The 21,117-nt window shown below is 36.0% G+C and overlaps 1 protein-coding gene and 2 pseudogenes across 1 annotated transcript; all 3 read right to left on the bottom strand.

Annotated features, from left to right (window-relative positions):
- LOC125841628 (disease resistance protein RGA2-like) overlaps positions 1–12,346 on the bottom strand; it is a 34,634-nt pseudogene extending 22,288 nt beyond the window's left edge.
- Positions 1,417–4,796, bottom strand: LOC125841630 (putative disease resistance protein RGA3; annotated as a pseudogene).
- Positions 12,347–13,373: 1,027 nt separating the features above from the next.
- On the bottom strand, positions 13,374–15,860 carry LOC125843106 (receptor kinase-like protein Xa21). Its single transcript, XM_049522332.1, has 3 exons — positions 14,142–15,860; positions 13,811–14,027; positions 13,374–13,723 (listed from the first exon to the last, which is right to left on the bottom strand). The coding sequence occupies exons 1-3, from the start codon at positions 15,858–15,860 to the stop codon at positions 13,374–13,376; spliced, it is 2,286 nt and encodes a 761-aa protein (XP_049378289.1).
- Between the last annotated feature and the right edge of the window lie 5,257 nt (positions 15,861–21,117).

Genomic DNA, 21,117 nt, shown 5'->3' with positions numbered 1-21,117 from the left:
CCCTTTTTCTTCCTCTTTGGAAGGCAGTTTCCACTTTCCTAATTAATTAATGGGCAAAGGGCAAATATAGTCTTCAACTTTGTGATATTTAATCTTCGTTATAATATGGACAAAAGACCAATTTATGTCATTATGAAATGGACATTGATAAGTTAAACTTTAAATGAATGACATATATAAGCCTTTTCTTAAAGTTTAATGACATATTTGAGTCCTTTTCTCCAAATGAAACTTACTTCGTTCTGCAGCAATTGCATCTAGTTTCTCCATCATCTCTTTCATCCTTTTCCCGACCTTGTGACTGAAAGTGATAACCTTTGGATGATAACATCCATATTTAGTCTGGTTGAGTCTTGCTGCCTTAGTTTTACATTCATCCAAGATGTCATCAACTTCATATGCAGCAACATTGAGTTTCTGTAACCAATATTCTAGCTGCTTGTCCTTGAGTTGCTTCTCCTGAGCAAGCACAGCTTGGATCGTAGTAAACATGCTTTTAAAACCAAAAAACAATCCAAGTTCCCCTTGTATGAAAGAAGTCATATTGTCTAACAGAATTTGAAGGAAAGCTTCAGCCATATATGTTGAATTCACTATAATCTAGATTGCTGGAATTGTTGTGATTTAGCAATAAATCTATAAAGTAAGATCGATGTTGGAATGAAATATGGACAGCTAAAAGTAAGAGCGAGCACAAAGCTTAATTATTATAAACTCAATTATTCCACCATGGGGCCGCCATATCTCTCAATTATTTGTTTTTTCAATCCAAGGGCATCTCTTTCACTGTGGGGTACATGGTCTTTCAGCTCTGTCCACAGAAAGTTATTGAAAAAACACTGCTTTTTTATCAACTTATTGAATGGAGTTGTACGTGGTGGTAATTTAAAGTGAAAAAGATCTTTGAAAATTGGAGTTGTACGTGCTTGATCATAAATACAAATTGAAGTTATTTTGTGAGTAATTTGAATTATCAAAAATTCTTGAATTCAACTTCTTGAAAAAAGTGAAAAAATTTCATGGCCAAATGCGTTGGAAGTATATAAGTAATGTATAGAAGTATTACCTGAAATATCCATGAATGTTTGAACATCTCTTCGGCGAGTGAAGTCTGTTCGACGTTATGACTAATACAGAGGGAGGTGAGAGTGCTAAGATTAAATATGGAGCTCAATACTTCCAATTTCTTGATACAAGCAAGGGTCAGAAAAACAAGCATAGGGCAATAATGAACGATAGCTGCATCATAGATGATACAACAAAGTATTAACAGACACTTTATATGCATTGGGTGCCTTTTGCTGTTCCTTCCTTCAGGTCTCAATTGCATAAATGTGTGTCATATTTCTTTAACAATAATGAGTCATTTGTTCAAGTGGACAAAATGCAGGTTACTTTGATAAATCTGGAAAAATTAGAAGATCATCTATTGTTAAATAGAACAAAATGGATACAATTATCTAAGTTAATAATAAAGAACAATGTCTAGCAAAAGAAGAATTTCAGAAATAATAACAGATCAAGACTAACAATTATCTACATTAGGAATGTGAGCAATTTTGTGCCAGTCCTCTCCTATCCCCTTCGCGCACCGCTTTGTCAATGCTGGACAGCCATAATTTGTAAACTAGTGAGGGCTGTTAGGTGCTGCAATCCCTCAGGTAAACATTTTAGCATCTCACAGTTTTGAACATATAAGTCGGTGAGTGAAGTTAACCCTTCCATCCCTTGTTCGGGGAGACTCTCTAGTGCGTAACAATAATGAATTTTCAGACACTTCAAAGCATTGAGGCTAGCCAGGCTGCTTGGCAACTCTCTGAGTTTTTTGAAGTATATAATGCTCAAGGACTCAAGATTTACAAGGCGTTTGAACATCTCTTCTGGGAGAGTAGTTGCTTCGAAGTTATGGTCAATAGAGAGGGATGTAAGAGTGGTAAGCTTAGATATGGAGCTAATACTTGTTGCATCTATTTCCCCCCAGACATCCAATTTCTTGACAGAAGAGAATGCTGGAAAAACAAACATAGGGCAATGCCAAATTTCCATTTCTTCAAGCATGGAGAATTTCTCTTCTCCTTCACTTCTCAGCAGTCCTTTCAGATTTGGAAACCTTTCTATAGCAAGTCGTTTCAAGTATGGGAACTTTAATGTGGAATGACCATCATCCTCCTCAATATACTCCACCTCCGCAGATCCGTTGTATAACTTTAGACTTTCTAGACAAGGCAGCTCTCCAAAAGGTGGTAACCGCCAGCAGTTTTCACATTCAATTTCAATAGAGACGACCTTTCTCAAAACCGAAGCGTTTATCCAATTTGGAAAATGAAAACCTCTGAAGCCAATGAGCTTTAGTGATTTCAGGTTGGAATGTGGCCTGAGGGCTTCTAGCACTTTTTCATCCAAATTGTTTTCTGATTCATATCCATATGGCCTAATATCCCAACTCATGCATAAATTGTACAATTTTTTTTTGGTAGATAAATTAGCTTCTTTTGCATCCGTAGCACTCTTCACTCTCTCAAGATGTGTGATTGAAAGTGAACCATGTAGGTTTAGATTCCGTAGTTCACCAAGTTGATAACCTTTCCTCTCGCCCACAATAAAGTAATCTAGAGTCTTAAGGCATGTCAATGATCCTATTCTTGGTGGCATAGAAGTTATTTGACAACCCTTGAACACAAGATTTCTAAGAATGCTTAGTTTACTTGTTTGTTTTGGAATATAAGAAAGTGAGAAACATGATATATCAAGTGTCTGCAGATTTTTTGAAGCTTGCATAACCTCTTTGGAAGGCTACGAACGCTACTGCCATGCAAGTTCAACAACCTTAAATGTATTAGATCTCCGATGGAAGATGATAACTAATCAAACTTTGAAAATTTCATATCAAGAACCCTTAGCGAGACAAACCTTTTCAAGATTAAAGGAGAATAAGAAGGCACCACTTCAGCAAAACCGATGGACATTGTATTTTTCTGTGCTACTCTTATTTGACGAATTTTGCTACTCCTTGTGTTTGTTGAGAACAGAGATGTAGCCAAATCATGGATGAGATCATGCATCTTGAAATAAGTATTACCAAATTTATATTCTTCGACCTCTTGGAAGAAAGACCTCACGTATAATTCTTTCCATACTTCATTACCCACATCCTCTAGCTCCAAATTTCTTTTTGATAAAAGAAAACCATGTGCCATCCAGAGAGTGATGAGATATTCCTTTTCTATTTTGGTGTCCTTTGGGAATACCGCACAATATGCAAAACATTGTCTCAAATCAAGTGGAAGGTGATGATAACTCAGCCTCAGGGAAGGCAAAACAGAATTTTCATCTTGAGGTAAATTCCAAATCTCACTATCTTTCACATGTTCCCATTCACTTTCTTCCCTCTTGAAGCGTAAAAGACCTCCAAGAGTCTTGGCTGCTAGAGGCACACCCCCACATTTTTTCACAATCTCTTTTCCAATCCCCTCAAGGTCAGGATTTGTTTCCGTTTGGTGGCCAAATGCACGTTGCTTGAACAACAACCAACAATCTTCTGGAGACAAAATTGATAACTGATATGGTTGCCAAGTTCCCATAATTGATCCAACCCTTTCAAGACGAGTAGTGGCTAGAATAGAAGAACCTTGTGCTCCAACCTTTAAGACTGCTTTTATCTTAGCCCACTTTTCTTGATCTTCATTCCAAACATCATCTAAAACGAGAAAGTATCTTTTTCCATTCAACAACTCCTGAAGCTTCTTCTGGAGGGGAGCCAAGTCCATTTCACCAAGTGGCCTTCTTTCAATAGATTCTACAATTGCCTTTATCAACCTCTTCTCATCAAAATCATCTGAGACACAAACCCATATCTTTAGATTGAAATGTGAGGTCACGCTCTGATCATTGAAGATCATTTGGGCAAGTGTCGTCTTTCCTAGTCCCCCCATACCAAGTATTGGGAGCACTAATAGTTCTTGGGCATTACTAACACTGTTTATCAAGATTTTCACCATTTCATCCTTCTCTTTGTCCCTTCCATAAACTTTTGGCTCTGCTAAAACAAAACCTGTTCACAAGCAATGCAAACACAAATTTTATTAAATTCAAGCTCACTAAAAGGAGTCAGAAGGAATAATAGAAGATTTTTGCAAAACAAAAAGACAAAGGAAGGGCTGACATGGAACAAACATGTATAGAATCTGGTAACTACAAAAAGTTGAATATAAAACTAAGCTATTAGTAAGTACTTGGCTAAACACTGTTTAAGATGAGCACCTGTTTCACGTTTAGTAGCTTGTTTCTCGACAATCTTTTCACGCAAATGAAACTTCCTTCTTTCGTCAGCAATTGCATCTAGTTTCTCCATCATTCTTTTCATTCTTTTTCCGAGCTTGTAGCGAAAAATGATGATCTTAGGATGAATACACCCTAATAAGGACTGATTGAATCTTGCTGCCTCATTTTTACATTCATCCAAGATGTCATCGACTTCATATGCAGCAAAATTGAGTTTCTGCAACCAATTCTCTATCGCCTTGTCCTTCAGTTGCTTCTCGGAAGCATCTTCAAGCACAAGTTGGATTGTAGAAAATGTGCTTGAAAGCTTTTTTAAGTCATTTTCAAAACCGAAATGAAAGAAGTGATATTGCCTAGCAGAACTTGAAGGAAAGCTTCAGCCATATGTTGGAATTCACTGCAACACAAAAGTTAATTGAAACAGATTAAAGTGACTGAATTATTCAAGATCATGTGTGAGGATTTACAATAATTGATCAGTTTGTGAACTCGAATATTCAAAGTAAACAGCATATGTCATGACTTTCATTGCCACTACCAAGACTTTTCTTTCCACAGAACCAAATAACAAGGCATTCAGCATTCTAGTCAATATCACTAGTTGTTGACTTGGTGCTTCCTTTCCCATTCATTTGAGTATATGTTTTTGAAAAATGATGAGATAATATCTCAACTTGTAAAAGCTCTATAGATCCTTGAAAAACTTATTATTAAAGAAAAAACTATTGTTGAATAAATTCAATCGATTTGGCATTTTCAGTCTTGAGACCCTAGCTTTGCCGGCCATGATCTGCCCCCTCTTTGGGTTCCCTTTTTTGGTTGCTGTAATCATATGTGTGAACATTTTGAAGAAAAACAAGTTTCAGGGAAAGATTAATTAAAATGTGAGAAAAATAACTTATTTTTATTAGCACAAAAAAGTAAATAAATTATGAGTAGGCAGACAGAAAAAAAAAAGAGATCATGAATTGTTCTTTTTGGTCTTTTTTCCATTTGCCACAATATTCATTCCCAAAGTGATAATCAACAAAGTAACAAGTATAATACAAATAGTGAAACAGATCTTCAAAATCGTTGATTAGTTTCCAAAAGAAAATCATAAAATTACATCCAATTGCAAGAACCACTTTGGGACATTCACAAACAAAGAAACAATTACAAATAACTTTCTAATATATCCTGAAATTAGGAATGTGAGCAATTTTGTGCCAGTCTTGTCCTATGACCGCCTTTTCAGTTCGGGACATTTCCTAACAGTTAAACTTGTGAGGGCTGTTAGGTGTTGCAATCCCTCGGGCAAACATTTACAATCATCAAGAAATAACTCCGTAAGTGAAGTTAAACCTTTCACCCCTTCCTCGGGAAGACTCTCTAGTGTGCCACAATATTCAATTTGCAGACTCTTCAAAGCATTGAGACTAGCCAGGCTGGTTGGAAGCTCTTTGAGATTTGGAAGGTTTTTGAACATCTCTTGTAAGAGCAAACCAGCTTCATTGATAGTGCTAATGAGGAAGCTAGTAAGAGCCCTAAGATATGAGAAACTTGTTGCATCTGGAAGAAAGCCTTGGCAGAAAAAATTCGAATGATTGAGAAAAATAATACTTGGGAGTGTGTGAGTGTACCCAAAGAAAGAGAAGTTGTAAGTCTAAAGTAAATTTACAAAACCAAACTCAATCAAGAAGGAGATATTCAAAAGCACAAGAGAAAGGCGAAATTATGTTGCTATTATTGCCAGGAGAACAACTTGTTGACATCTTCACTATTTTTTTATTAATAAAAGATTTAACTTTGTACTTGGTATGCATATTCATGGAAACTGTTAGCCAGTTCACATCTGTCTTTTCTTGTGGGGTTAGTTTGTCTTCATCTTTGTCAGAGGAGAGCTTAAAAACACACATTTCCTTTCAACATGGACAAAAGAACTTCATTTTATTTTTTTCGGACATGATTCTTTTAACAAAATAATATACTCAAAATTATTTTTTCGGACATGATTCTTTATTTACCAGTTTCTGGGTATGCACTAAGCGTGTGTATCCCATATTATTTGTATATATTTTTAAAAATACTTGAATAAAATCATAATTCACACTATCCAATTTTTACAAAATGCCATATATATAACTTAATTGAGAAAAAAACTTGAAATTCCGACTTAAGCCATGATACACAAATCACTTTTATCTCAAAATTTAATTTATGGCTTGTTACTTGTGCAAACAATAAAAGCTTGAATTTCTTTAATTAACTGTCAAAATTATCTCCAACATGTTGATAAATCACAACACAAGTAAAGTAATATAAATATCATATTGACGTTATTAAACTATGAGAAGGTACAGTTAGCTATAAGACTAATTCTGAATCTTAATATGAAAAATTTCAAATATTTATTGTTACAGACCCAAGAAAAATCAAGTATAATACATGTTTTATTTAAAACATAGAAAACGATAGGTTTATAAGAATCACCACTTAATTTTTAAAGAAAAATCAAGAAACTTATTTTTTCAAAAGATCAAAAAAGTAAATCTAATGAAAATATTTAAAGGGGTTCGGGGTTCATATTAGCATTTCGAAAAGGGTTTGAAAGCACCCAAAATGCCCGCTAACATGCGGCTATCCGGTAATTAACTATTTGACTAAACGATTTTAAAATAAAACATATTTTTGTTTGAAGAAATAACAACTTAAAACCTGAACTTGTTTTTTAAAGGGAAAGGGTGATGAAATAAAAATATTAGTTAAGTACTAGATATTTTAAAGTCAAATAAAATACTTGTTTGATTTTAAAGATATGGTTGTTTCGTCTTTTGGGGAATTGAGTTACAGAAAAACCTTAGAATTAACTAGCAAAGAAACAATTAGACAAATATGAAAACAAATAAAATAAAGAGGGAGAGAAGGTTCAGGCCCAAGTCTGGTTTTCTGTCCGTCTGGACCAGCACTTGGGCCTAATTTCATTTTGGGCCCTTGACCCACTTTACACCTGTCTTAATAACTAGCATAAAAGCTGAAGTGCTTTCTTTGGGCTTTTGGCCCAATTCTTGCCCTCTTTTGTACCTGTCTTAACATCTAACGAATAATACAACAAATAAATAGGCCTTTGACCCAATTACAATATAATAAAAAAAACTGAGATTTTAGGAGGGCTTTTGGCCCTCTTTTTGTTGTATCACACTGTATACAATCCTTGATCTCACTCCAAACACTCGTATTTCAGCTTTCGAGGACCTGTTCTTTGATATTCACAGATGTCTGACTCAATAAAGGAGAATTTGAGCCTTCACGGCTTTCTCAAAATGCTAGGGAAAGGAATGAGTTCGTGGCGAACTCGAGCAGATTTCACATGCAAACAAAAATGACAAACGATTAATATGCAATCCAACTTGGTATATAAAAAATGGGAGAAGCAAATTCACTTATGAAAAAAAAAAGTTTGTCGACTCAAATGGTGTGCATTAATAGGCCATTCCAATAAGAGGAAAATACCGAAACAGATTGTAAAAGCAATAACTTTTAAGAGGCAATTATGAGGACCCAATAGTCACTATTTCACTAACAATTAATGAACTGATATGCTAACTGATAATACACATATGAAAGATGAAATCATCCATCCATGTATTTAGAACGAAAGGCATTGGATTTCCACACATACGGCACTAAACATTTTAGTAACCCTTTCAAAGGTAATAAACTGAAAACAGAGAAAACCAAACTAAGCAAGAGGCAATAAATTACCGGATGAAGATTTAAGCCGAGATGAACAAGCAAGAGAAAATATACCTTAAACAGACATGAAGAAGAAAAGCAACAAAAACAACCCATGAATTTAAACCAAATGACTCACTGCCTCATCACATAATAAGACGGTCATGGAATTTGAACATAGAGGAAAAACATAATGCTATGACAAACCAGCATAGATAAAGATAAACAACCCCCACACTAGCCGATTTTCGAGACTTTTACCCTTGATGGGTCGGTTGGGGATTATTTTGGGATTGCTGATGGGTCTTTTGAATTGGAATTCTTTGTATTGTTGGTGGGCTAGGCCAGAAATTGTTGGAATTGGAGGAATTGGAATGCTGGAAGTTGGGTTGCTGAACAGAGTGAAGGAAAAATGGCCCAAGTCGGTATTGCAAAGGCTTGGAATAAATCGATTATGTTTGGTTAAGATTGTAATCGAATAATAGCCCAAATAAATTTCAATTATAACCAAATTGAATCTAATCGGTGTGTTTGGTCAAAATTTAAACAAGACGAATTATTATGAATTAATTACTGAGCTTCTTACTCATAACGAAATAAAATAGTTAACTCAAATATAAACTAAATAATTTAAAATATAAACTATTATATAACTAAACTAATCAACCAAATATTTAATTAAAACAAAATCTTTCTGAGACGATTTTCGAATAATCATATAATATACTAATTATATATATAATTATGTAAAACATATAGATTATCTAAAAATTATAAAAAGTGACAAAAGTATTTAAAATAACTAGCAAACTATATTATTATTATTATTATTTGGAAATTTTATAAAACTAATTATTTTAAATCGTTTGAAATTTAAGAAGCTCGATGATTAATTTATATTGTGGAGGTCCAAAATTGGGTGTCAACAATACAAATAGTTGATTTGTTTCCAAAAGAAAAATCAGAAAATTACATCTAATTAGGAATAAGACTTAACTGATAAACACATCAGGAATGTGAGCAATTTTGTACCAGTCTTCTCCTATTCCCTTCTCACATCGCTTGGCCAGTGTTGGACAATACCTAACTGATAAATTTGTGAGGGCTGTTAGGTGCTGCAATCCCTCCGGTAAACATTTTAGCATCTTACAGTATGTTATGGATAACTGTGTGAGTGAAGTTAAACCTTTCACCCCTTCCTCGGGGAGACTCTCTAGTGCGGCACACCAATAAATATCCAGATGCTTCAAAGCATTAAGACTAGCCAGGCTGGTAGGCAGCTCTTTAAGTTTGTAGTAGAAAGAGATATTCAAGTATTTGAGATTTGCAAGGCATTTGAACATCTCTTCTGGGAGCGAAGTATCTTCTTCGTTATATCTAATGCAGAGGGAAGTAAGAGCCCTGAGATTAGATATGAAACCTGTTGCATTTGCCTTGTCCCCATAAGCTACCAATTTCTTGACAGAAGAAAGGGTCGGAATAACAAACATAGGGCACCAGTGAATCTCCATCTCTTCAAGCACAGGGAATTGCTCTTCTCCTTCCTTTTTCAGCAATCCTTTCAGATTATCAAAATCGCCTATAATAAGTTTTCTCAGAGATGGAAACCTTCTTCTTGTAGGGAATCCAGAATCAACATACTCCAATTCCGCAGACCCACTCCATAACTCTAGACTTTTTAGACAAGGCAGCTCACCAAAGGGTGGTAAGCATGAGCAGTTTTTGCAACCGCTGATTACAATAAAGACAACATTTTTCAAAACTGAGTGATTCATCCACTCTGGGAGACAGATTCCTCTGAAGCCACTGATTGTTAAACAAATCAGATTGGAATGTGGTTTGAGGGCTTCAAGCACTTCAACTTCTTCTGATTCATATCTATGTGGACGTTCATCGTCATCCCATTTCATGCTTAAAGAATGCAGATTTTCTTTTGCAGATAAGTTAGCTTCTTTTGCATCCATATCATTCTTCACTCTCTCAAGATGCGTGATTGAAATTGAGCCATAGAGATTCATGTTTCGTAATTCACCAATTTGAGAACTTTTCTTCCTTCCCACTGCAAAGCAACCAAGAGTCTTAAGGCATGTCAAAGATGCTATCCTTGGTGGCATACAAGTCAATGCTTCACAATTATCAAGTAAAATATTTCGGAGACTACCAAGTTTACTTTTTTCTTTTGGCAAACAACAAAGTTTCCAGCAGCCATGTAGATCAAGAGTCTGCAGATTTTAGGTATCTTAAATGTACTAGATCTCCAATGGAAGACGGTAATGCTTAAGTCTTAGTTTACTTAGATTAAGCACCCTCAATGAGACAAACTTTTGCAAGTGAGAACGAGAGTAAGAAGACACCACTTTTGCGAAACCAATTGACATCATATGTGGGTAACCTTTTACATTTATTTCACGGATATTGTTGCTTGATGCGCTTCCCGTAAACAGAGATGTAGCCAAATCATGGATGAGATCATGCATCTTGAAATAAGTTTTACCATCTTTAACTTCAATGTCTTGGAAGAAAGACCTCAAGCATAGTTTTTTCCATACGTCATTACCCTCATCCTCTAACTCCTTTCCTTTTGATACAAGAAAACCGTGTGCCATCCAGAGAGAGATTAGATTTTCCTTTTCCATTTCAGTGTCCTTTGGGAATACTGCACAATATGCAAAGCATTGTCTCAAATCAAGTGGAAGATGATGATAACTGAGTCTCAGGGCAGGCAGAATAGAACTTTCATCTTGAGGCAAATTCCAAATCTCATTATCTCTGATATGTTCCCATTCTCTTTCTTGTTCCTCGAAGCGCAAAAGACCTCCAAGAGTCTTGGCGGCTAGAGGCACACCACCACATTTTTTCACAATCTCCTTTCCGATAGCCACAAGGTTAGGATTTATTTTTTCTTGGTTCTCAAATGCACGTTTCATGAACAACAACCAACAATCTTCTTGAGACAGATTTGACAATTCATATGGTTGCAAAGTTCCCATAATTGATCCAACCCTTTTAAGACGAGTGGTGGCTAGAACAGAAGCACCTCGTGCTCCAACCTTTAAGACTGCTTTTATCTTGTCCCACTTTTCTTGATTTTCATTCCAAACATCATCCATAACGAGAAAGTATTTCTTTCCATTCAACATATCCTGAAGCTTCTTTTGAAGTGGAGCCAAATCCATGTCGTCACCAAGTGGCTTTCCTTCAATAGATTCTACAATTGCCTTTATCAACTTCTTCTCATCAAAATCTTCTGAGACACAAATCCATATTTTGGGATAGAAATGCTCGGTTACTCTCGGATCATTGAAGACCATTTGGGCAAGAGTCGTCTTTCCTAGTCCCCCCATACCAAGTATTGGGAGGACTGAAAGCTCTTGGACATCACAAACTTTGTTTGTAAGGATTTTTACTATCTTATTCTTCTCTTTGTCCCTTCCATAAGGTTCTGGTTCAGTTAAAACAAAACCTGTTGCAAGCAATATAAGTTCACACGAGAATACTGTTAAACTCAAGCTCGGTAGGAGTGCAGCGAAAAAACAGAGAAGATTTTTGCACTATAAAGAGACAAGGATAAGCAGACATGAGATTGAATCGGGGGGAGTTGAAGAACATGATTGACTTTGAAAAAATGATACCCAAGTTTAGTATAGTTCAAAACAACTCAGGTTTTTTTTGTATTTTTCCTATGAGTAAGCTATGGATTTATCTGAGCTGGCTTACACCATGTATATNAGGCAGTTTCCACTTTCCTAATTAATTAATGGGCAAAGGGCAAATATAGTCTTCAACTTTGTGATATTTAATCTTCGTTAAAATATGGACAAAAGACCAATTTATGTCATTATGAAATGGACATTGATAAGTTAAACTTTAAATGAATGACATATATAAGCCTTTTCTTAAAGTTTAATGACATATTTGAGTCCTTTTCTCCAAATGAAACTTACTTCGTTCTGCAGCAATTGCATCTAGTTTCTCCATCATCTCTTTCATCCTTTTCCCGACCTTGTGACTGAAAGTGATAACCTTTGGATGATAACATCCATATTTAGTTTGCTTGAGTCTTGCTGCCTTAGTTTTACATTCATCCAAAGATGTCATCAACTTCATATGCAGCAACATTGAGTTTCTGTAACCAATTTTCTAGTGGCTTGTCGTTCAGTTGCTTCTCCTGAGCATCTTTAAGCACAGTTTGGATCGTAGTAAACGTGCTTTTAAGATTTTCAAACTCGTCCTTAAAACCAAAAAACAATCCAAGTTCCCCTTGTATGAAAGAAATCATATTGTCTAACAGAATTTGAAGGAAAGCTTCAGCCATATATGTTGAATTCACTATAACTCAAATTAGAAATATGTGGAGATTGCTGGAATTGTTGTGACTCAATTATTCCATCACTTAATGGGGCCATGTCTCTCAATTTTTTGGCACTTTGTTTTTCAATCCAATAACTAACGGTTGGTTTTGATTTAAAACATTTTTGGCATCTCTTTTTTAAAAGTACTGCTTTTTTATCTGGTCAATCTCTCACTCTCAATCTTTTATATATTGATTTGTGAAATTTATGGGCCACCCACTATTATGCTTGTCTCTTTTTTTTTTGCATTAATAATTGACTGAAGAGTCTCTTTTCTCTTTTTTCCTTCTTTGTTTTTATTCTAAAAACCTGTTTGGATTGACTTATTTTAAGTGCTTAACTTTTTAAGTACTTTGGGATTGTTTGGGTAAAATAATAAGTGTTTTTAGCACTTGTTCTCACAAACTAGGCTCGAACTCTGTTCTCTTTCTTCGGGTGTACTCACTCGGTCACTCCCCTGTTCTTCTTCCTTGATTGTTTATCTTTTCCACTTTTCCAATTAATTAAATCTGGACAAGAGCTATACGTGAGCAAGTGTATATTAATCCAAAATGTCTGGTTCAAGAGAGTTGTTACAGGAAGTCAGCATGCAATATGATGATTTCTTTAATTTTTTGTCACTTAAAAATCTACACAGGGCATAATAAGGACACAAATTGCCATATAGGGACGCCACATTGGACGCATGTGTCTATTTGTTCAATTTTATGCAAGTTTAATTATTGTCATAATACATAAGTATGCTCTTTAACTTGACTTCAGCTGTCATCTATGCGCTCCAACTTTGAATGTGTATAAGTAGACACTTAAACTTGTATAAAATTGAACAAATAGACATATTCGTGGAACTTGACATCCTACGTGGTAATTTTGTGTCCTATTTGACGTCCTATATGTGTTCTTTCTTAATTTCTGTTTATTCATTTGTTCAAAACAGGTTTTGACTGTGCTCGTCTGTTGTGAAGGTTCCTGCAATGACCTCAAATGGAAAAATGTCAGGGCTAGCTCGAGGAGTAAAGTTCTCATCTACTGGGCCAAAAATTGAGTTTGGATCTTGTTGAGTCTTACGCGGACATTATTCATGGTGATTCGTTCTTGGGGAAAGTCAGCAGTACATTCAAGAGCTACATCCAATACCGATCTCAAACAACTTTCAATAGCTATCAAATGTTGTTCACTATCATCTGTTGAAAATAAATTAGCATCCACAATGTCCATGACTCTATGAGGATATGATTCCGCGACCCATCTCTTCAATGTAAGGTCTCCAACAAATTCATCATCTACTGGCTTCTTTCTTGTGAAGGTTTCCATCAATAAAATGCCGTAGCTGTAAACATCTCCCATAGTTGATACTATCCCTTCTGACCCGTACTCTGCCATCAAAATGAAATACCTCATCATATATTCATACAGAATTCAAGTTAAAGAAAGTAATTAGTAAATAAAAATTTAATCAGTACCTGGTGCCATGTAGCCAATGGTGCCTAAGGTTTTTGTCAATGCCACTGGATCATACGCCGTCAAGAGTTTGGATATACCAAAATCACTTACTCTGGCAACCATATTGCCATCCAAAAGTATGTTACTTGGTTTCAAGTCGCAATGGACCACAACGAGTGAATGGCCTTGGTGTAGATACTCTACGGCACAAGCCACATCAAACATAATTTTCAGCCTCTGGATTAAATCCAAGAAATTGTTTTGTGAGTAAAGCTAATAATCAAGATCTCCATTAGGCATGTATTCTAACACCAATGCCTTGAAATCAAGATTTGCACAACTACTTATCACCTTAACAAGATTCCTATGTTGAATGTTACGCAAAACCTTACACTCCAAATCAAACCTCTTGAATGCATCTTGCACTTGTGCATTGAAAACCTTTACAGCAGCTGTAGTCCCATTTGTAAATGTCCCCTTATAAACCATACCAAGGCTTCCCTTTCCAATCAAATTCGATTCGTCAAAGTTGTTAGTCCCTCGAACAAGTTCATAGTAAGAAAACCTCTTGTGTGATAACTGATCATACCAATCAGTTAAAGGAATAAGTTGGTTGTTTCGTTTCCGATAATTTAACAACCATATCATGCCTAAAACCCCCATGACTAAACCTCCAGCTGCAATTGGTCCAAGAACAAATTTTAGTACTGTTTTCTTCCTGTTTCTTCTTGTCACATTGTTCTGGACTTCACACACCTTGACTTGGAATCTAGGCGGTCCACATAACTCTGCGTTGCCGATAAACGATTCAGCTGTGAAATTACCAAAAGGCCCTCCATCTGGTATTTCACCTGATAACTCATTGTAAGAGACATTCAGATAGTTGAGATGCTCAAGCTTTGTTAACGACTCTGGAATTTGATCCGTCAAATTGTTTTGTGACAGATCCAAGTACTCCAAGCTGACCATTTTTTCGAATGACTTAGGTATAGTACTGTCTAACCTATTCATATCTAATGCAAGAATTACCAATTTCTGAAGCTGTAATATGGTGCTTGGAATCGAACCATACAACTCATTTCTTGATAGATATAACTCACTTAAACCTCCCATGTTTGCAATCTCCGGCGCCAAAGGACCATTTAACTGATTAAATGACAAACTTACAACTGAGATATCCTTATTACTCCAAAAATTTAAAGGAATACTTGAACTTAAATTATTCGAATCAAAATAAATATATCTTAACGAAGAAATATTTCCCAAACACCCTAATACTTGCCCTGTAATCTGATTTCTTCGCAAGTCAAAATAGTATAATTCTTTGATTTCGCATAACCTTTCAGGTATGATCCCATCTAATTTATTCTCATACAATCTCAAAGTTTGCAACTTTTTCAAGTTTCCTAATTCTTGAGGAATCGAACCAATAAACTCATTCGCTCCCAGTGTTAACCACGACAAGTTAGTCCAGTTACCAATTTCAACTGGGATTTCCCCCCTTATTCCACAGTAAAAGGCGATGAACCTCTCAAGAGACAAAGACATATTAGTTAAGGATGATTTCGGAAGAATGCCATTAAATTGGTTGTCTCCAATCATTAAAAATTTCAAGTACTTGCAATGTGAGAAGGAACTTAGAAAATTTATTTCGCCCGTAGAAGAAGGATCATTTGTAAGCATATTCCTCTGAAAGTTGATGCTTTGAAACTGCTGGAGATTTATTCCTAGATCAATTGGTACGTTTCCGCTAAACATGTTCCTTCCAAGATCAAGAAATTTGAGCTTAGTGGCATTTGAAATAGAGCTAGGAAGTTTACCACTAAAATTATTAATCCCAAGATAAAGTCCCTCAAGATTTGGAAGACTATAGCCTAAGTTTGAAGGAAGTTTACCGGACAGAGTATTCGCTGCAAGTGCTATTACTTTTAGTGAAGAAATGTTGAAAATTATAACAGGAACTTCACCTGATAGCGCGTTCGATCCAAGATATAGTCCTTCAAGACTAGAGAGATGTCCTAGTTGTGGAGGAATGTTACCATGAATTTTATTTTCACCAATGTCTATCATTACCAAAGTTGTTAAGTTCCCAAGAGATGGTGGTAGTGTTCCAACTAACTCGTTTCTTCGAAGACTCAATTTCCGATTAGATGGTAGGTTGATTTCATTTGGTATATCTCCTGCAAATTCATTTTGAAAATAAGTATATGGTTATCATGCTAAAGATCAGACATAGGGTGTCTTTGGTACGGACGAAAATGTTGTTACAAAATGTACATAGTCATATCTACTCATAGCATAATTATAGGTAGAGATCTTTAGGGATCTTAGAGATATTTAGGGATATTTTCTGATTTTATTTCCTTAGATAGATTTACATGTACACCTACAAATAGCTCTTATTCTTGAAATAATAGAACAAGGAAATTGGTCCATTGTCTCTATATTTTAAATGGTATCAGAGCATTATATGTTCTTTGTCAGATAGAAAGCTCACCGGAGCTTGCCGGAATCCGGTCAGCGTCTGTGAATGAAATTAGTGAACTTGAATTTAGTTTTTGCCACGTGTGAGTGGACCAAGCTTTGGTTCAGCTTTCTTTTCCAGCATCGGCTTGTTATTGCTGGTTGATTGGTGGTGATTCCCTAATTATAGGACCAATTTTCCGTGAAGAAAACCCTCCAAACAGAATCTATGGACCCTCTTTGGTCAGGTTTGAGACTTCTCTGTTTGTTGCTAATTATACTTGATTATGGAAATTGTGTATGAGTGCAGCAGTGGAATTGTTGCTTGACCAACTTGTGAGTTGATATTGTTTTGGAGGCTATTTGAATCTTATTTGGGAAATTATTTCTAGAGGGCCATCAAGTTTGGCTAGTGTCGGTTTCTTTTTTTATTGTGTTATTTGGCTGTTGTTTGTTTGTTTGTTTGTTTGAGGATTTTGAAACACTTTCAAATATAGTTGGTAAAATGACAGATCATTTAAAAGTTGTTGCTTCACGTTCATTATCCGACAAAATGGTTTTGGTTTCGGTTGAGGAGTTTGCCAAATTTTCTCAATATCAGAAATCTTTGAAGGAATCCACTTATGTTAATTCCTTTGTTTGGTCAGATAAAACATGTCTTATCAGCTCTTCTAATAAATGGGTAATCGATTCAGGTGCTACAAATCATATGACAGGGAATCCTAATATTTTCTCTAGCTTTAGATAACACAAAGCAGCCTCTCTTGTTACTGTAGTTGATGGATCAACTTGTAATAGTGTTGGATTCGGTATTGTTCAACCAACCTCATCTATTACTTTGTCATCTGTATTAAGTCTACCAAAATTAGCATTTTATCTGATTTCTGTTAGTAAAGTTATGAGAGAACTTAATTCTTATATCTCATTCTTTCCCAATTATTGTTTGTTTCGTGATCTTATAACAAATCAGGTTATTGGTAAAAGACTTGTTTCTGATGATCTTTATATCCTTGATGAGTGGGAGTCTCCATCTATTGCCTGCTCTAGTGTCGTGTCTCCATTTGAGGCACATTGTCGACTGGGACATCCTTCGTTACCTTTGTTGAAAAAGCTTTGCCCTCAATTTCAGAATATTTCCTCATTGGAATGTGAGTCATGCCAATTTGCAAAACACATCGCATCTCATTAGGTCCAAGGGTTAATAAGAGAATCGAGTCAGCTTTTGAGTTAGTTCATTATGATGTTTGGGGACAATGTCCTGTTGTTTCCAAAACTAGGCATAAATATTTTGTCACCTTTGTAGATGATTTTTCTCGAATGACTTAGATATACTTTATGAAGAGCAGATCTGAAGTGTTCACTCACTTTTCTGCCTTTTGTGCTGAAGTCAAAACTCAATTTGATGCCAAAGTGCTTATTCTAAGAAGTGATAATGCTAAAGAATATATGTCAGAATTATTTAGGTCTTACATGAAACAACATGGTATTCTCCATCAATCTCCATGTGTTGATACACCCTCTCAAAATGAAGTTGCCAAGAGAAAGAATAGGCATCTACTTGAGACAGCTCGGACACTGTTGTTCCAAATAAAGGTTCCTAAGCAATTTTGGGCTGATGTCATCTCTACTGCTTGTTTTTTGATCAATCGCATGCCATCAACTGTATTGGTTGGCAATACGCCGTACAATATTCTTTTTCCAAGAAAATCATTATTTCCAGTGGAACCTAAGGTGTTTGGAAGCACATGTTATGTTCGAGATGTTCGACCATCTATTACCAAGTTGGATCCTAAAGCATTAAAGTGTGTTTTCTTGGGCTATTCTCGCCTTCAGAAGGGATATCGGTGTTATTCTACTGAACATGGTAAATATTTAGTATCAAATGATGTGGTATTTTCAGAGACTACACCATTCTTTTATACATCTCCAAATTCTACAAGTCATGAGGAGGAAGATGATTGGTTAGCCTATCAGGTTACTCGTGTTGTAATAGAACAATCAGCCAATATTGTTCCTCTATCTCCTAGTTATTTTATTGAGCACCAATCGACCATTGTGCCGTCACAACCTACTCAATCTGCACTAGTAAGACCACCAATTGTTCAAGTTTACTCAAGGAGGCGAGAGATTAACGATGCATACCCTACATCAACTCCATCATCAGATCATTCTCCATTTGATCCTTCAGAAAGTTTGGACCTTCCTATTGCTCTCCGAAAAGGTACACGTCAGTGCAAATCCGCATATTCCATAGTTAATTTTGTTTCTTATGATCACTTATCTCCTGCATCTAGTTGTTTGGTTGGCTCTCTAGACTCTGTGACTATCCCTAAAACAGTAAAAGAAGCCTTGAATCATTCTGGATGGAGTAATGCAATGCTTGAAGAGATACATGCTTTAGATGAAAATCATGATTGGGATTTGGTGGATTTACCCAAGGGAAAGAAAGCAGTAGGATGCAAATGGGTTTTTACCGTCAAAGTCAATCCTGATGGCTCTATTGCAAGACTTAAGGCTAGACTTGTGGCTAAGGGCTATGCTTAGACTTATGGGGTAGATTATTCTGACACTTTCTCCCCCGTAGCTAAGCTCACCTCTGTTCGTTTGTTCATTTCCTTGATTGCTTCTCAACATTGGCCTTTATATCAACTGGATATCAAGAATGTTTTCCTTCATGGTGATCTACATGATGGAGCAACCACCTAGGTTTGTTGCTCAGGGGGAGTATGGAAAAGTTTTTCATCTAAGAAAATCTCTATATGGTCTAAAGCAGAGTCCTCGTGCATGGTTTGGAAAATTTAGAGATGTAGTTCAAGAATTTGAGTTGAAGAAGAGCAAGTGTGATCTCTCAGTCTTTTACCGACAATCAATGACTGGTATTATTTTTCTAGTTGTCTATGTTGATGATATTGTGATTACAGGAGATGATTGTACTAGAATTTCTTCTCTCAAGCAGTTTTTACATGCCAAGTTTCATACCAAAGACTTGGGACAGCTGAAATACTTCTTAGGTGCAGAAGTAGCTAGAAGCAAGAATGAGATTTTCTTATCTCAAAGAAAGTATGTACTTGACCTACTTGCAGAAACTGGTAAGTTGGGAGCGAAACCGTATGGCACACCAATGGCTTCTAATGCACATCTTACTAATGATGATGTTGAACCTTTTGATGATCCAAAAATATACAGAAGGTTGGTTGGGAAACTAAACTACCTTACTGTGACTCGTCCAGATATTGCCTATGCAGTCAGTATTGTTAGTCAATTTATGTCTATACCAACAGTCAAACATTGGGCTGCCTTGGAACGAATTCTATGTTATTTGAAAGGAGCCCCTGGCCTTGCATATTGTATAGTGACCACAGACATACTCATGTTGAATGTTTTGCAGATGCAGATTGGGCAGGATCAAGAATTGATAGAAGATCGACTACTGGCTATTGCGTCTTTGTTGGTGGAAATCTAGTATCTTGGAGGAGTAAGAAACAAAATGTCGTATCTCGATCTAGTGTAGAGTCCGAGTATAGAGCTATGGCTCAGACCACATGTGAAATACTATGGATACAACATCTTTTAGCTGAGGTTGGTTTGAATCCTTCTTTTCCAACAAAACTTTGGTGTGATAATCAGGCTGCTCTACACATTTCCTCAAATCCAGTGTATCATGAACGGACAAAACATATTGAGGTCGATTGTCACTTTGTCAGTGAGAAGATTGAAGAGAACGTGATTTCTACTGGCTATGTGAAGACAGGAGAGCAATTGGGTGATATATTCACGAAGGCTTTGAATGGAACTCGGGTGGAATATCTTTGTAACAAGTTGTGCATGATTAATATCGCTCCAACTTGAGGGGGAGTGTTACAAAATGTACATAGTCATATCTACTCATAGCATAATTATAGGTAGAGATCTTTAGGGATCTTAGAGATATTTAGGGATATTTTCTGATTTTATTTCCTTAGATAGATTTACATGTACACTTACAAATAGCTCTTATTCTTGGAATAATAGAACAAGGAAATTGGTCCATTGTCTCTATATTTTACATTCACAAAATATATTAATCTTTTTTTGTTACTAGGAAATGCACACATTGACCATAGCTAGTTTAAATTAGGAACTTCGTTAAGAGTATTCAAGATTTAATACATACAAAATCACGTACCTGTAAAGTTATTCCATCCAATAAATAGTTCTTGAACCTTTGACATGTTCCACATGTCTCTTGGTAAATTTCCTATCAAATATAACACCACATACACAAAAAGGATATTGATTGATTCAAGAAGAAATTACTAGTAAAATTAGTAAATGAAAAGTTTGCAAGTTCGTTAATTACCTGTGAATTTGTTATAAGACAAGGACAGAACTTCAAGTTTGGTGCATTTATGTAAACCGCTAGGAAGTTCACCCACAAATTGATTACGTTGCAGGGATATATATGTCACGCCCCGAGCCTACACCCTGGGCGGGACCGGCACCCGGAGACCATTTCTGGCCCCAAGCGAACCCTTGGCCTGGCTTTCTTAACTCAGCGGAAACCTCAACAGAATAACTCAATGCAATGCAACATTTCGAAACAACTTAACTTATAAAATATGGCCATAAAGGCAACTCGAATCTCAAAATAGAATATTTACATATATATATAGATGAGAGACTCAAAACTAACTGACTGACAGTCTGTCTATGAAGCCTCTAAAAAAATATTGAGATGGATGTTGGGACAGACCCCGCAACATCCTAATAAAGCAAAGAACACCAAAATAATCGAGTCCTCTGGAATGCAAGGAGGCTCACCACTGACTCTGGAGTACTCAGCTGGATCAACGATGAGCAGGATGCTGATATGGGGTACCTGAAT

Source organism: Solanum stenotomum, chromosome 10 (assembly GCF_019186545.1).
Source record: "Solanum stenotomum isolate F172 chromosome 10, ASM1918654v1, whole genome shotgun sequence".
Lineage (NCBI taxonomy): Eukaryota > Viridiplantae > Streptophyta > Magnoliopsida > Solanales > Solanaceae > Solanum > Solanum stenotomum.
This window is presented reverse-complemented; position numbering and strand designations above follow the sequence as displayed.